The sequence below is a fragment of the Cetorhinus maximus genome, chromosome 2, assembly GCF_964194155.1.
Source record: "Cetorhinus maximus chromosome 2, sCetMax3.hap1.1, whole genome shotgun sequence".
Taxonomy (NCBI): Eukaryota; Metazoa; Chordata; class Chondrichthyes; order Lamniformes; family Cetorhinidae; genus Cetorhinus; species Cetorhinus maximus.
In genome coordinates, this window is record NC_135880.1 from 99,832,793 (window position 1) to 99,848,980 (window position 16,188).

The window sequence follows — 16,188 nt, forward strand, 5'->3', positions numbered from 1 at the left end:
CAAAACTCTACCACCCTTGTCTTAACTCGTACCAAGTTCGGTCCAACTGTTCCTCTGTGCTTGCTGACCTACACTGGTTAAGCAATGTCTTGATTTTAAAATTCTTATCCTTCTTTTCAAATGTTTTTATTGCCTTGCGCTGCCTACCTCTGTAATCTTCTCTAGCCCACAACCCTCTGATTTCTGTTCTCATCTAATTCTGGCTTCTTGAGCATCCCCGATTTTAATCACTCCACCGTTGGTGGCCACGCCTTCAGTTGCCTCAACCCTAAGCCCTGGACTTCTCTTCCTTCACCTCTCTATCTCTTTTGTTTTACCCTTTAAGACACTCCTTAAAACCTATCACTTTGACCAAATTTTTGGTCATCTGTCCTAAAATCTTCTCATGTGACTCAGTGTCTTATTTTGTTTTATAATTCTCCTGTGAAGCACCTTGGGATATTTTATTAAGTTAAAGGTCCTATAAGCTGTTGAGCAAGGAAAACATTATTGGGTCCGAGTGGTATCACACGTGCGGTTGGTGTTTTGCCCTGATATCCCTCTAGCCACAGAAGAATAGCTTTTGTACTTTAAGTTGTATTGTACTTCATCTCAACATTATATATGTAAATATTTTGCAGTCTTGGGAAATTGGCCACCATAGCTGGAATAGACCAATCAGACTTTGGTCTTGTGGGACAACCTCAGTTGTCATCCACAATTGGAAAGGATAAGAAAGAACAAGGAGCTGAATCAATCAAAGACAAAATACCACCAGAAGCACCACAGGTTATGCAGGTGAATAAAGTTAACATTTTTTAAAGAAAGAACTTGTAATTGCATTGTACCTTTTATGTCCTCAGATGCCCGAAAGTGCTTCAAAGTGAATTAATTACATTCTGGAGGCAAACAGCACCCAATTTGTGCACAGCAAGATCTCTCAAACAACAATAAAATAAATTACCATTTAATCTGTTCTGGTGGTGTTGGTTGAAGGACACCTTTTAGTTTGGATAAATATTTAACCTATGAATAGATGGAGAAAACAATAGAGGACGTAATAAACTTGTCTGGTAGCTGCTACCTATAAGTTGATCAAATATGCATTTTTGCAAAAACAAATTAAATCCTGTTATTTATTATTGGTCTCTCATTTATTTAGGCAATTAAATAATCTTGTGACTAATGTTGGTATTTAACTAACTGTTACGTAATTGATTGTCAGAGTATTGTCACATTACTTCATTGATAAACTCCATCTATTGATGTAAATCCATCTATAACAACAAAGCAACAAACCTAAACATGCCTTGGTTTGGTACTTTTCTGTTAAAGTTAATTTGCAATAAATCTTCATATTAGATTCTCTTAAGGAGCCTGAATTACTTTGCAGAGAGATTAGACTGAATATTAGGGACCAGAACTTAGTCTCATTAAAGATTTGTTAGAGAATACCTTTTTTTCCATATTCAGTCTGTTAGCTGCATTGGCTTATGTGTCTCTGGTATTTCATAACAAAATTGAAATGTTCTAAGCAAGAGTTCTGTAACTCTGCAGAGTTTTAAAAGTATTCTTTTTAAAAAGAAAAGTAAAACACCTTATTTTCGAAACTGAACTACATGATTTCCTGTTGTGACAGCCTATGACTCCATGATAACCAACATGCAGATAAAAAGAAAAAGTAAATGGTTCGTTCATGGGATGTTGGCATCCCTGGCTAGGCCAGTATTTATTGCCCATCCCTCCTTAGGCTCCTTAGAGCAGAGAAAATTAAGGGGAGATTTATAAAGTTGTTCAAAGTTATAAAGGGTTTTAGTAAAGTAAATAAAGGGAAATGATTTCAATTAGTAGGAGGGTCAGTATCAGAAGACAAGATTTAAGATAATTGACAAAAGAACCAGTGGGGGAGATGAGGAGAAGGCTCTTTCGAAGATCAGGCATTAGGACAAATTACCTGGTTTTGTGCTGTACTTTTCTGTGGAAATCTGAAAATCCCTGAAAATGCTGTAAAATGTGCAAGCACATGTATAAAGAAAAAAATTGAATTTCTTCTGTAGTTTTCTCTACCAATATTTTCCTTCACTTTTCAGTTTCACAGGTGGCTGCTACCCTTATGTATCTTACACATGTGGTTGTTATTCAAGTATAAACTGTAACAGTAAATATGAGTGGGCTAGTTTACCAAAGAAGCTTTACACCCGAGTTTGATTGACAAAAGCATATAGGTGGTTTGACAGTAATTAGAATCACAGTCAATGATATATTTTCCTTTCACTCAACCAGAAGCAGTGAACTCAGTTGTAGTTCCCTCTTAACTAAGTTGAGTGTAAGGATGGATCTTCGTGGTTTGTATGCCTTTGCTACTCTGGTGGAGTCAATTGGAGTGTGTCTATTAATGTTAACTTGTCTTTTCTCATCCTGTCACTGTTCAAGAAGTTACTTATCTGATGTGAATTTTCAGCATTTTCTGTTTTTGTTACCTAAATTGATGTGTTAACTTCAACTGTCATCAACAAACATTTGGATTAATTGAGGCATTTTTCACTAATGCATCCTCCACTAATGAATGGATCACTTTTCACAGAGCACTGAGCAAATAAATCAGGTTTGGATTGCAGTGGTATTTTAATCATATATTTCTTCTAAGTACAGATCTACAACAAAACTGACAATAACAACAACATTCTATAGGTCAAGCAAGGTGGGGGAATGTTGGGAAGGGAAGTGGGGTTTTGGAATTCAGTATTATTTAGATATTATTTAAACTCAGACAAGAGTCAAGACATGACTTGAATTTCTATTGTAAATATTCAGACACTATCATAAAAATACATCTGTGTTGTGTTTGTACATGATGTAGAAGTACAGATGTGTATGCCACCACAAAAAGTAACTTGTAACAAATTGCTTTTTTCATTTTTTTGTTATTCTGATATGTTATTATTTTCACTTTAGCTTTTTGCTGGAGATCAGGCCTTTCTGAAAAGATCTGAACCTGCACGAATCTCCAATGGTTCCACCACAAGTCCATCTGTTCAACTTGAAAATCAATCAATTGAACTTAAGCCCAAAAATTTACAATGTAGTCATCTGAACTCTGAGAATAAATTTCCAAAATCCGAAGAAGCCGTTGGCTCTAATGAAGATAAAACAAGCAAGCAACATTTCTCAGGGAGGAATGGCGAACCCCAAGAATATGCAGCGGCTCATGTTTCAGAAAAATTGCTGAGCCTTTCGAAAGGTGACCAGCCCATTGCTTCAGACACAGTTGACACACAGCCAAAAGAGTCATAAAAATCAAAAAATTAAAGGCATCTTTTTACAAGAGAAATAAAAAAGCAAATGAAATTCTTGTTACAGTTGGAAATGATGGCTCTTTGTCCCCATTAAGAGGGAATAGAAATTAACAAAAGACTGATGATGAAAATTTTATAAAACAGAATCTGATATCCTCAAATGTTCATTCTATTAACAGATTGCATAATGAGTCAGATGAGGGTTTTTAAATGTTACATGTACTCTTCTGTTTTGGAATACAGAAGTAATGTTGCACTGTGAAAGACTTGTAACATTTAGTGAATTTGTCACATATAGGAGATTTTGTCTTTTTTTTATGCTGGCTAATAAAATCATAAGTCATACTCTTAAATTTGCAGGTCATATAAAGTTTTTGAGTATCTCACCTATTGTGAAGATCCAAAAACATCTGACACAGGACACCTGAAATTCCTTGAAATTCTTCTGGCTGTGCAGCTGGCCTGATGTTGACTCTGTCCCAAATCCTGGGAATAGGATCATTAGCAAGGGTGAATGGAAAACCAGGTGTTATCAAATCAACAAGGAAGTGAGGGTGGGCTGTTTGACCAGAAAATAATTCAAATCTTCAAAACACTGATTGTTTTCCCACTTTCCTTAATGGCAGTCCACTGGCATCCTGCTGAAGTACTTTCTGTGGGATAGAAGAGGAGCTGGAAATGACAGGATTTCTAACAAGATATCATCTCTCCCCACCTCATGCCTGACTGCCTTTTGGAACACATTATCTGAGAAAATGGGATAAAGAATCAACAGAACTAGGTCCCACTCCAAATTCTCCATCCACCCAGCATATTCCATTTCCTAGACCCAGGAATTTCGCCTTTCTTGCCAAGCTTCAAACATGGTTTTGTACATAATACATTGTATTAATACTCAGTATTGATAAAATCAGAGCTTGTACTTGTAGAAACATAGAATGGTTACAGCACAGAAGAAGGCCATTTGGCCTATCGAATCTATTACACTGCTCCTATTCTCCCATACTTTCCCCGTAGCCTGCAAATTTTTCCCTTCAGTACTTATCCAATGCCCTTTTGAATCTGCCTCCACCATCCCTTGAAGCAGTGCATTCCAAAACCACTTGCTGCATCACAGAATTGTTATGGCACAGAAGGAGGCCATTTGGCCCACCATGTCTGCACCAGCTCTCCAAATGAGCATTATGACTTAGTGTTATTCTCCTGCCTTTCCCCCTATCCTTGTACGTTGTTTCTATTCAAATAATCATCTGATGCCCTCTTGAATGCCCCGATTGAACCTGCCTCCACCACCAGATAGAGCATTCCATACTCAACCACTCGCTGAGTGAAAAAGTTTTTTCTCACATCACATCTGCATCTTTTACAATCATTTTAAATCTGTGCCCTATCGTTCTCGATCCTTTTACAATAAGGAGCACTTTCTCCCATATCTACTCTGTCCAGCCCCCTCATGATTTTGAGCAGTTCTGTCAAATCTCCTCTTAGTCTTCTCTCCAAGGAGAACAGTCCCAACCTCTCCAATCTACCTTCATAACTGAAGTTTCTCATCCCTGGAACCTCTTCTGCACTCTCTCCAATGCATTCACAACCTGCCTATAGTGTGGTGCCCAGAACTGTGCACAATACTCCAGCTGAAGTCTAACTAGTATCTTATATCAGCTCAGCATAACCTCCTTGCTCTTGTACCCTATGTCCCTATTGATAAAGCCTAGGATACTGTATGCTTTACTAATTGCTCTCTCCACCTATCCTGCCACCTTCAATGTTCTATGCACATATACACTCAGGTCCCTCTGCTCCTGCAGCCCCTTAAGAATTGTACCCCTTATTTTATATTGTCTCTCCATGTTCTTCCTACCAAAATATATCACCTCACACTTCTCCACATTGAACTTCATCTGCCACCTATCCACTCCACCAACTTGTCTATGTCCCTTTGAAGTTCTATATTGTCCTCGTCACAGTTTACAATGCTTCCAAGTTTTGTATCATCTGCAAACTTTGAAATTGTCCTCTGCACACCAAGATCTAGATCATTAATATATATCAGGAAAAGCAAGGGTCCCAATACCGACCCCTGGGGAACTCCATTACAATCCCTCCTCCAGCCCGAAAAATATCCATTGACCATTACCCGCTGTTTCTTATTACTCAGTCAATTTTGTACCAACGTTGCTATTGTCCCTTTTATTCCATGAGCTATAACTTCTCACAAGTCTGTTGTGTAGCACTGTATCGAATGCCTTTTGAAAGCCCATGTACACCACATCAACAGCATTACGCTCATCTACCCTTTCTGTTGCCCCTTCAAAAACTCCCAAGTTGGTTAAACATGATTTACCCTTTCGAAATCTATGCTGGCTCTTCCTAATCAATCCACGTTTTTCCATGTGACTACTAATTCTATCCCGAATAATTGTTTCTAGAAGCTTCCCCACCACTGAAGTTAAACTGATTGGTCTGTAATTCCTTACAACCTTTTTTGAACAAGGACGCAATGTTTGCAATTCTCCAGTCCTCCGGCACCTCCTGAGAGTCTAGGGAAGATTGAAAGATTATGGCCAGTGTCCCTGCAATTTCATCCCTTCAATATCCTTGGATGCACCTCAGCCGGTCCCAGTGCATTATCAACCTTAAGTACCCACAGTTTATCCAACACTCCCTCCTTATAAATTTTGAATCCTTCTAGTGACAGAGTTTCCTCCTCTGTCACCGTGGCTTCGGTAACATCTGCTTCCTTGGTAAAGACAGATGCAAAGTATTCATTTAACACCTCAACCATGCCCCCTGCATCACGTGTAAATCCCCTTTTTGGTCCCTAATCAGCCCTACTCCTCCTTTTACTCTCTTACTATTTATGTGTCGATAGATGACTTTGGGATTCCCCTTTGTGTTGGCTGTCAGTCTTTTTCTCATAATCCCTCTTTGCTTCTCTTATTTGCTTCTTCACCTCCCCTCTGAACCTGCGGTATTCTGCTTGGTTCTCAATTGTATTTTCTACCTGATAGCTGTCATAAGCACACTTTTTCTTTATCTTAATTTCTATCTCCTTTTTCACCTGGGGAGCTCTGGATTTGTTTGCCCTACCTTTCCCTTTTGAGGGAATATACTTTGACTGTGCCCGAACCATTTCTTCTTTGAAGGTAGCCCATTGTTCAGCTACAGTTTTTGCCGCCAACGTTTGGTTCCAGTCTATTCGGCCCAGCTCCGTTCTTGTCCCATTGAAGTCAGCTCTCCCCCAGTTAATTATTCTTACTGGATTGCACATTGTTTTTTTTAACCATCATCCTAAACTTTATGATATGATGATCACTGTCTCCTAAATGTTCCCTCACTGGCACTTGATCTACTTGGCCCACCTCATTTCCAAGAACCAGGTCCAACAGTGCATCCTTTCTTGTTGGACTGGACATATACTGCTGTAGAATATTCTCCTGAACACAATCTAGGTGCTCTTTCCCCTCTCTTCCCTTTACACTACCACTGTCCCAGTCTGCAGTCAGGTAATTAAAGTCGCCCATTATAATTACTCGGTAATGTTTGCCTCTCTCTGTACTTTCCCTGCAGATTTGTTCCTCTGTGTCCTTCCCACTAGTTGGCAGTCTATAGCCTACAATGAGCAACGTAATTACATCCTTTTTGTTCCTTAGCTCTAGCCAAATTGATTCTGTCCTTGAACCCTCTGGGACATCCTCTTTTTCCAGCATTGCAATGCTCTCTTAACCAATACCACCACCCCTCCTTTTCTTCCTGCCCTATCTTTCCTGAACACCTTGTGCCCAGGGAATACTTAACACTGAGTGCTGCCCTTGAGCGAGGTTTGCTGTTGCCATAACATCATATTTCCAGATGACAATCTGCATCTGTAACTCCCCAATCTTATTTACTGTACTTTGTGCATTCACATACATGCACAGTGACACTGATTTAATGACTTTCTCCCTTACTCCGACTCCACCTATTAACTTAGTATTTTCTATTCTAGTGCTATCTGTCTCTCCCAGTATTTTGTGCACCCTGGTATTCCTCTCTAATACTCTCCTGGTTCCCACACCCCTGTTGAGTTAGTTTAAAGCCCTCCCAACAGCACTAGCAAAACACCCTGCAAGGAACTCAGTCCTGGCTCTGTTCAGATGCAATCCATTTGGCTTGTACAGGCGCTATCTTCCCCAGAGCCAGTCCCAGGAATCTAAAGCCCGCCCCCCTGCACCATCTTTCCAGCCATGCATTTATCTGCCTTATCCTCATATTTCTGTACTCACTTGCACGTGGCACTGGGAGTAATCTGAAGATTACGACATTTGAGGTCCTTCTTGCTAATTTTCGATCTAGCTCCATAAATGTTGATTGCAGGACCACATCCCCCTTCCTATCTAAAAAAAGTTTCTTCATGTTACCGTTGTTTCTTCTGCGAATCACAAATCCGTGACCTCTGGTTCAACCCCCCTTCCCGTTGGGAACAGTTTCCCTTTACAGACTACCTAGCCCGTCATGATTTTGAATACTTCTATCAAATCTCCTCTTAACCTTCTCTTCCCTCAGGAGAACAATCCAGGTTCTCCAGTCTTTCCACATAACTGAAATACTTCATCCAAAGAATTAATCTTGTAAATCTTGTTTGCACCCTTTGCAATGCCTTCACATATTTCCTAGAATACACTGCCCAGAATTGGATACAATACTCCAATTGAGGCCGAATCATTGTTTTATAAAGGTTCATCATGACTTCCTTTCTTTTGTAGTCTATGCCTCTATTTATAAAGCCCAGGATCCTGTATGTCTTTACTAACCACTTTCTCAACCTCCCACCTTCAATGATTTACTTACATATACCCAGAGGTCTCTGTTCCTAAGCCCCTTTTGTTTATAATGCCATCCCTTATTCCTCCTACTTTACACTTCTCTGCATTAGATTACATCTGCCATGTTTCCACCCATTCCGCCAGTCTGTATATGTCCTCTTGAAGTCTATCACTATGCTCCTCACAGTTTACAATGCTTCAAATTTTGTGTCATCTGCATATTTATAAATTCAAACTCAATCACTCACTTCCTCCCTTCACAAAATTTTAGTTTTACCATATTATAGCCAACTACCTCTTCCCTTTCCCAGGGGTAGATGGAGCCACACCTTTTTACCATAGCCTAATTGCACTATTTATTGTACTTTAATGTGTATGCAAAAAAGTGTTGCCCACTCTTAAATTTTTATTTTCCTTTCCCTCTTCTCCCATCACTCTCATCTTCTCAGCTTGAACAGCTGCTTGAAAGATTGAAAAGTTGTGGACTGGCGGAAGCCCCGCTAACCCCCTAATCCTAACCAGATAGGGGCAGGACGCCTTGGAGCTGGAGAGGCGCCGCGCACCTCGGTCAACCGGCCGTGGAGAGGCTGGGGTGTCAGACGAAGGTGAGAGTTTCAGATGGTGCAAACATTCTTGTGTAGTCTTATCATTGATGGGAGCCTCAAAACTGGATTCCCCATTGATCATTGAAAGACGATGGCACCGTGTTTCAGATCTCCATTGTCTCACCAGGGTGCTTAGCGTGCACCATAACAGTGTGATGACTTAAACTAATGACATGTCGTTGTTCTCCCTTAGGTTTACCATCGCGTACCCAATCGCAGGACCTCAAAGACCCACTCCTGACGCCAGAGGACCAACAGGCTCCAGATGCACTTGCATCACACTCGCTCTGTGAACCAAGCATCAGTGCGGACACCAGTATCTTAGTGGGCGTTAGATCTTTGGCTAAAATGTTGATGCACAGCCATGAGGGCACTTCACACTCTCTTGAGGAGCAGGCAGAGGCAGAGAGTGCCCAAGGCACTGACAGTCGGAGGACTGCTGGAAATCAGGACGATGCTCAGTCGAAGGCAGATGATGAGCCACTGGAGTCGTTCATTAGGTGGCAGATGCTAGATGTCCAGTGAGATGTATGGGAGGATCTGACGGAGATCCATGAGGGTATATGTGTCATGGTCTCCATTATGGAAGAGTCCATGCGGAGCATGAGCACTGCGTTGACCCTCAGGGCCAAGTGCACTGCCTCCTCCATTGAGAGAGTGGTGACTCTCATGGAGAGGCAGCTCCAGGAACAAAATCAGGGGTTCCTAGGGTTGTGCTCGGACCTGCAAGCCCTCACACAGGCACTGACTTCAGGTGTTCAGTGTTCGTGTGGGAGATGGTTGAGGCACCCAGTATTCCAGCTAGGTGCCCGCCCATCAATGGTGAACAGGGAAGTCCAGAGCGACCTCACATTGGTGCGTGAGCTGCCTGTCTTCTTTGCGGGCTGCTCTCGGCACACTGGAAGATGGCAGCAGCTCCTCCGCTCCTCTGCCAGTGACCGTGGCATCAGATGAGGCTGCAGTGACTGGGGAGATGCCAGCCGTGGAACTGGCCACTCCCTCCCAGGCGGGGCCAGCACAGGCTCCACGGGCCAGAGGACACCTGCCACGGTCATCAACGCCAACAAGACAGCAGGGTCAGCAGGCTGCCTCCAATGCCAGTGCCAGCGAGGGGGGAGCACCAAGATGTAGCACCGGTAAACGTAAGTTTAAAGCACCATGAGCAGAAAAGGGACTAGTCACGGCTGAACTTCTGTTTTGTTTATTTTAACTGGCCTGGGGCTGAAGAGCAGATGAGGTTCTGTTAATTTGTTTTGACTGTCAACATGAAATAAATTTTCTTCGTCGTAATGGCCAGAGTATGCTTCACCTTTCTTATTTCCTGTGGTGCAGGGTACACCAGTGTGTAATGCTGGGCATGGTGGCTGGAAACTTTATTGCACAGGCACTGGGTGGACTTTGGGTTCAAAGGAAAGGGTCATTCCAGACATCCGGGATGAAAGCAGCAGCCCTGGCATGAGGTTGTAGTACTTAATTGGCAGCCTAGCTGAAGGAATGTTGGACCAAGGCGTCCCAGGCGTCTCTGTCTCCATGGAGATTACAGAGGTTTGCCTCCACGCCCTTAGCATTCTCCTCACTGTGCTCCTCTTCTGACTCACTGCTGGATTCATCATCTGTGGCCTGTGCAGCTATGTCAATATCCTCTTCCTCCAGTGGGTCTCCCCTTGCCAGTGCCAGATTGTGGAGAGTGCAGCATGCGACCCCTGTCAGTGACACCTGCCCTGGGAGGTATTGTAATGCTCCCCCTGAGTGGTCTGGGCATTGGAAGTGGATCTTCAGAAGACCTATGGTCCTCTATCACCACCCTTATGGAGGCTTGGCTCCTGTTGTACCGCTGCTCTGCCTCTGTTCTTGGATGGCGGAGAGGTATCATAAGCCACCTTTTCAGGGGATAGCCCTTGTCACCCAGCAGCCATCCATCCAGTCGGGCTGGAGCACTGAAGAGCCTTGGCACCTGGGAGTGTCTCAGAATGTAAGCATCATGGGAGCTGCCAGGGTACTTTGCACAGATTTGCAGAATCTGCATCCTATGGTCACACACTATCTGCACATTCACAGAGTGGAATCCCTTCCTGTTAACAAAGGCTGACCCGCTGGCGCCTTGATGGCCACGTGTGCAGTCGATTGCACCCTGGACACGGGGGAACCCAGCAATCGCTGCAAAGCCTCTGGCTCGCTCAGCATGGCTGGCCTCATCTGAACAGAAATGAATGAAAGTCAATACCTGCCTGAACAGAGCTTCTGTCACCAGCTTGACACAACTCTGGACAGCTGATTGGGAGACTCCACACAGATCCCCTACCAACCCCTGGAAAGAGCCGGAGGCATAGAAGTTGAGGGCTGCTGTGACCTTCAGAGCCACTGGCATGGGGTGTCCGCCTGCACAGTCACAGCTGATCTCAGCTGACAGATCTGACAATCATCTGACAGATGGAGGTCACTGTCTCCCTGGAGAGGCGGAACCTCCTTTAGCATTACACTGTGGACATATTAGGGTAGCTGCATCGCTGCCAGTAAACCCTGGCAACAGGATAGTGGTGTCTCCTGTGGCTCCTTATGCCTTGGACTACCTGCTGGCCCTGCACCCCCTGTGCCTGTGCCTCTCCTCCCACAGTCCACTCCCCTGGAAGCTGCCTGGCCTCCTCTCCCTTCTGCCCCTCTCTTCCTCCTCAGAGGAGGTGCTTCCAGTGGAGACCATAATCCCCATTACCAGGGTAACAGAAGGCTGTCTGATACCTGGAAGGGTCCACATGGTCTGAATTTTCCGGGGTCCTTGGAGATACCAGGGCATTCAGAAATGATGCCTGGAAATGCTAAAACTTGAAGCCTCGAGCAGAGATGAAGCTGCCATATACCAATAAGTCACCAGCAACAAAATATCTACCAAACTCCTCACTACTCACACTGGCAATGCTGCTGACCCTTTTTATCCCGCCAGTGGATGAGATTTTTGAAATTGTTGGCTGGCCGCCTGCCCGTTTTGCCCGTGTGACGAGTGTGAAATCACACGGGCAATGAAAAATTGGCGTCAATTGACTTTTAATGGCCTTAACTGGCTTCTTAATTAATGGTGGGCATGGCTCCAGCAACCACGCACGCCCACCAAGTGAAATATTGTGCATGTGCGCAATGACATTGGGACACTCACCTGACATCATCGCACACTATTTTACACTTGAGCGTGTTGGGCGCGCGCCCGCACGCCGAGTGAAAAATTCCACCCTATAACTGAATCAAATTTATTGTCAGAACTAGAATGATAACAGAAACATAAAGAAGAATAGCAAGCATGGTTCTTAACTTTCACTAGGATATTATTTCTGAGATTGTATTATTTCAAGGCTCGTGGTCCTTTTTGCAAGCATTAGCCTGAGTTTTGATGAAGCTGAAGATGGTACACTCTCCAGTCCCGCAACGACCACAGAGACTCAGGCTTCCTTTTAACTGGTTTTATTCAAGCATATGCAAGGGAACTGCAATCATTCCTGAGAATGAAGACCCAGCTCCCAGATTTATTACATTTGATTACTTTTGTACTTTTTCTTATCATAATACATTTGAGTACAGTTGAATACATCCAATCGGTAACCGACACACTGGTCCCATGCTAACTCTATCCTATTGAGTATATAAACATGTGATTTTGCTAACCAATTATACTAAAGGATGTATACATAACTATATTATCCAATCAAAATTAAAACATGTACGCAAAGACCTTGGTTCTCACAACTCAAGACTGTGTTTCATCAAAGCCCCCTCTTTGTCCCTTGTTCATCTTCCCATATCTATGCTAAAACCATCTGCCCTTTCCCTATGCGAGAGGGGAGTACACTTAATCTAATTTATGTCATACTTTTGTCTCCAGTCTGACTCTCAAGGTTGTGCAATGTTCATCATGTAATCTTCAACTCTTAATATGTTTAGCAGCCATGCCTGCTTGGAGATTTATGGGGTTTTTCAGTAAATTCTTACTATATTCTCTTTTAGCATTTTTAATTTCCCCCTAACAAAGCAAAGCACAGCTCTAAGTACCTTTGGGTTGTTTCTCGCCACAATGACTCAATGTATGGTTTTGAAATGAATTATTAAAATAAGCTCAAGAACTAGTGAAAGGTTCATATTTATTCCCAGTTTCCAGATACAGAACTGTCAAGCAAAATAACAATGGTAGCACACCATGTTATAAAGCAGCAAGAATACAAAAAGCAGCAGTAATACAAAAGCAGTGCTAATACATTGTGCACCTACCCCTTCCTATGAATGTGTAGTCTTTCCTTAGTTGAACAATCATCAAATCAAAGTAGCTGGTCTGCTTTCCCGTTGACAGCATAGCATTTCTCAGATGGTGATTTTGAGAAGAAAGGTTGCTTTCATTTTAATATAAGCCAGTTCAGAAAGATAATTTGTCTTTCTCTTTCTAAGTAATTCACAAATAAAGAAAAAAGTACAAACCACAATCTTGTAATTTTAAACAAGATGTTTCTCAGTCATGGTGATTAAAGATTGACTCTAGAACGTGCATCCGTCTGTTTGGATCCAACAACTCTAACACGTCCCTGGTGATTTTTAGTATCCATGACTCAACTTAGTATTATAATGTGTATGATACATTATAATGTATATATAATATAATATATACACACACAGCTATAAAATATTTAAAACAAATGATTAGAGAGTTGTACCTTTGCTCTGAAAAAGCTGTTAGTAATGTAATTTGTTTTTATCAGAATATTTGACACCTCTTGATTCTATTTGACAAAATTCAACTGCACTAATGCAGTTTAATATTTAGCATCTAACACCAAATTAATCATGCCTTGTTTTATGAATGTCCCTTTATTCAACCTTTTGTTATGTTGACAAAAAGGAAGAAAATTACATTTATTGATGTATGCTGCTGCTTCTATTAACTGAGCACGCATGTCCAAAAATCAAATTGCTGTCTGATCTGAACATTGCTTTAACTTGCAAAAATGTTGGTTTTACATCACGAGGGAGTAAATAATACTAATTGTTATTAAATACAGATAATTTTGATTTGTTACTTTTAGTGAATTGACTTACTGCAATAACGGTTCTCTTATCCATTGTAACTTCAGTAGATATTTGGCAAAGCCCCATGAAAATTCATTTTCAGCATATTTATTTGTCAATTTATAAGATAATGTTTTAGATAGTTGTTTACCATCATATTATCAATGTGAATGTTTCTTTTTATGGGCACAGCAATGAATTTGTCAAAAATGCTGGCATAATATTCTGCTTTTAGGTATCAAGCTGTATTCATATGGTTGTTTTCAAATCAAACAAGGAGGTTTTAGTATCAGTGCATTCTTATTTATTGTAATCAAGATTACAGCTGTGATAACTTCACTTTTGTGTTTTCCAATTTAATCCTGTCATTTAGTACTAAATTTTGTTTGTTTTGGAAGCATTCACAGAAAATCTGAGACATTTCTTGTTAAAGGTTTGATTAACACCTTTTTCTTATTCTTGTTCTATTTTGACGGTAAACAACTGATACATTTGAAAATAAGGGAAAATACTGTGTATGCTGGAAACCTGAAATAAAAACAGAAAATGCTGGAAATACTCAGCAGGTCTAGATGCAGCTGTGGAGAGAGAAATAGTTAATGGCCTAGATCTAGTTGTCCCAATAGCATTCAGTGCTGAAAAGTTTGCCACTATCGAGGGCCGCAACAGCACGGCAACTTCGGAGGAGCTGATTTAGGCTCAATCTGGAAATTGTGGTGCGCCTGAAACGGCTTAGGGAGCCCATGCGAATGGTCCTGCCGAGACCTGTCAGCATGTAAACATGGACTGATTGCCCTGTACTTACACTTGTATTTGCATTGCATTATTTAGGGCTCCACCTAGCAGGTGTACAGCCTGCTCAGAGGCACAGCCCTTTAAATCAGCAGTCGTGTCAAAATATTCCCACACCCCTGACACTCACTGGCCCCTGCTCTGCACTCCTGCAACTGCAACCCGCCTCCCAATTCCATCATAGCACTGCCGGCTCTGCTTCCTTCCACCCTCGAATTGCAGTTATGAATGTATATTTGTAAATTTAGATACCACAGAGACTGATTGAAAGACTTAACCAACAATTACATACTTCAATCAAAAGCACCCTGTCCTCAATCACAATTTGTTGTACTTAACCAGGATTTTTAAAAATCGTACAGACAATCATATTAAATAAAATAATTGGTAATTATGTCACATAGATATTGTACATTTTTTTTCTTAAAAACAATGAAATAGATTATTCACTTACTTCCCCACCCCCGGCTCCCACTCCCGCATCCCTGGCTACACTCCACGCTGGCTACTCAGTCTTGCCGATAGCGTCGGGGGGTGGGGGCAGCTGGAAAAGCCATTAAAATCATGACACTTGCTTGCCAATGAGCTGAATGCTCATTTCAAGAGTACGCCTCTGTATCTCCATGATCACAAGATCTGGGCCAATGTTTCAGGTCAAGTACCTTTCATTAGAACATGAGAAAAGGCCATTGACACGAAACATTAACTGTGTTTCTCTCTCCACAGATGCGGTCGGCCTATAAGACCAAAAGACATAGAAGCAGAAATTAGGCCATTCGGCCCATCGAGTCTGCTCCGCCATTCAGTCATGGCTGATAAGTTTCTCAACCCCATTCTCCCGCCTTCTCCCCGTAACCTTTGATCCCCTTACCAATCAAGAACCTATCTCTCTCGGTCTTAAATACAATCAATGACCTGGCCTCCACAGCCTTCTGTGGCAATGAATTCCATAGATTCACCACTCTCTGGCTAAAGAAGTTTCTCCTCATCTCTGTTCTAAAAGGTCTTCCCTTTACTCTGCGGCTGTGCCCTCGGGTCCTAGTCTCTCCTACTAATGGAAACATCTTCCGCACGTCCACTCTATCCAGGCCTTTCAGTATTCTGTAAGTTTCAATCAGATCCCCCCCTTATCCTTCTAAACTCCATTGAGTATAGACCCAGAGTCCTCAAACGTTCCTCATATGTTAAGCCTTTCATTCCTGGGATCATTCTCGTGAACCTCCTCTGGACCCTCTCCAGGGCTAGCATATCCTTCCTGAGATATGGGGCCCAAAATTGCTCACAATATTCTAAATGTGGTCTGACCAGAGCCTTATAAAGCCTCAGCAGCACATCCCTGCTTTTATATTCTAGTCCTCTCGAAATAAATGCCAACATTGCATTTGCCTTCCTAACTACCACATCAACCTGCAAGTTAACCTTAAGAGAATCCTGGACTAGGACTCCCAAGTCCCTTTGCACTCCAGATTTCTGAATTCTCTCCCCATTTAGAAAATAGTCTATGCCTCTATTCTTCCTACCAAAGTGCATGACCTCACACTTGCCCATGTTGTATTCCATCTGCCACTTCTTTGCCCATTCTCCTGACCTATCCAAATCCTTCTGCAGCCTCCCCGCCTCCTCAATACTACTGTCCCTCCACCTATCTTTGTATCATCTGCAAACTTAGCC

The 16,188-nt window shown here is 42.2% G+C and overlaps 1 protein-coding gene and 1 long non-coding RNA gene across 2 annotated transcripts in view; both read left to right on the forward strand.

Moving 5' to 3' along the window:
* cep78 (centrosomal protein 78) overlaps window positions 1-3,628 on the forward strand; it is a 67,228-nt gene extending 63,600 nt beyond the window's left edge. The window contains exons 15-16 of the mRNA XM_078567532.1: window positions 621-777; window positions 2,935-3,628. Coding sequence (XP_078423658.1) covers window positions 621-777; window positions 2,935-3,273 — 496 coding nt within the window. The 3' untranslated portion in view covers window positions 3,274-3,628. The remainder of the gene's footprint in view (window positions 1-620; window positions 778-2,934) is intronic.
* A 321-nt stretch (window positions 3,629-3,949) lies between these two features.
* Window positions 3,950-12,150, forward strand: LOC144696273 (uncharacterized). The gene is made up of 3 exons (XR_013580145.1): window positions 3,950-4,056; window positions 8,539-8,685; window positions 8,879-12,150. It is a non-coding gene; the product is annotated as an uncharacterized LOC144696273 (long non-coding RNA).
* The last annotated feature ends 4,038 nt before the right edge of the window (window positions 12,151-16,188 follow it).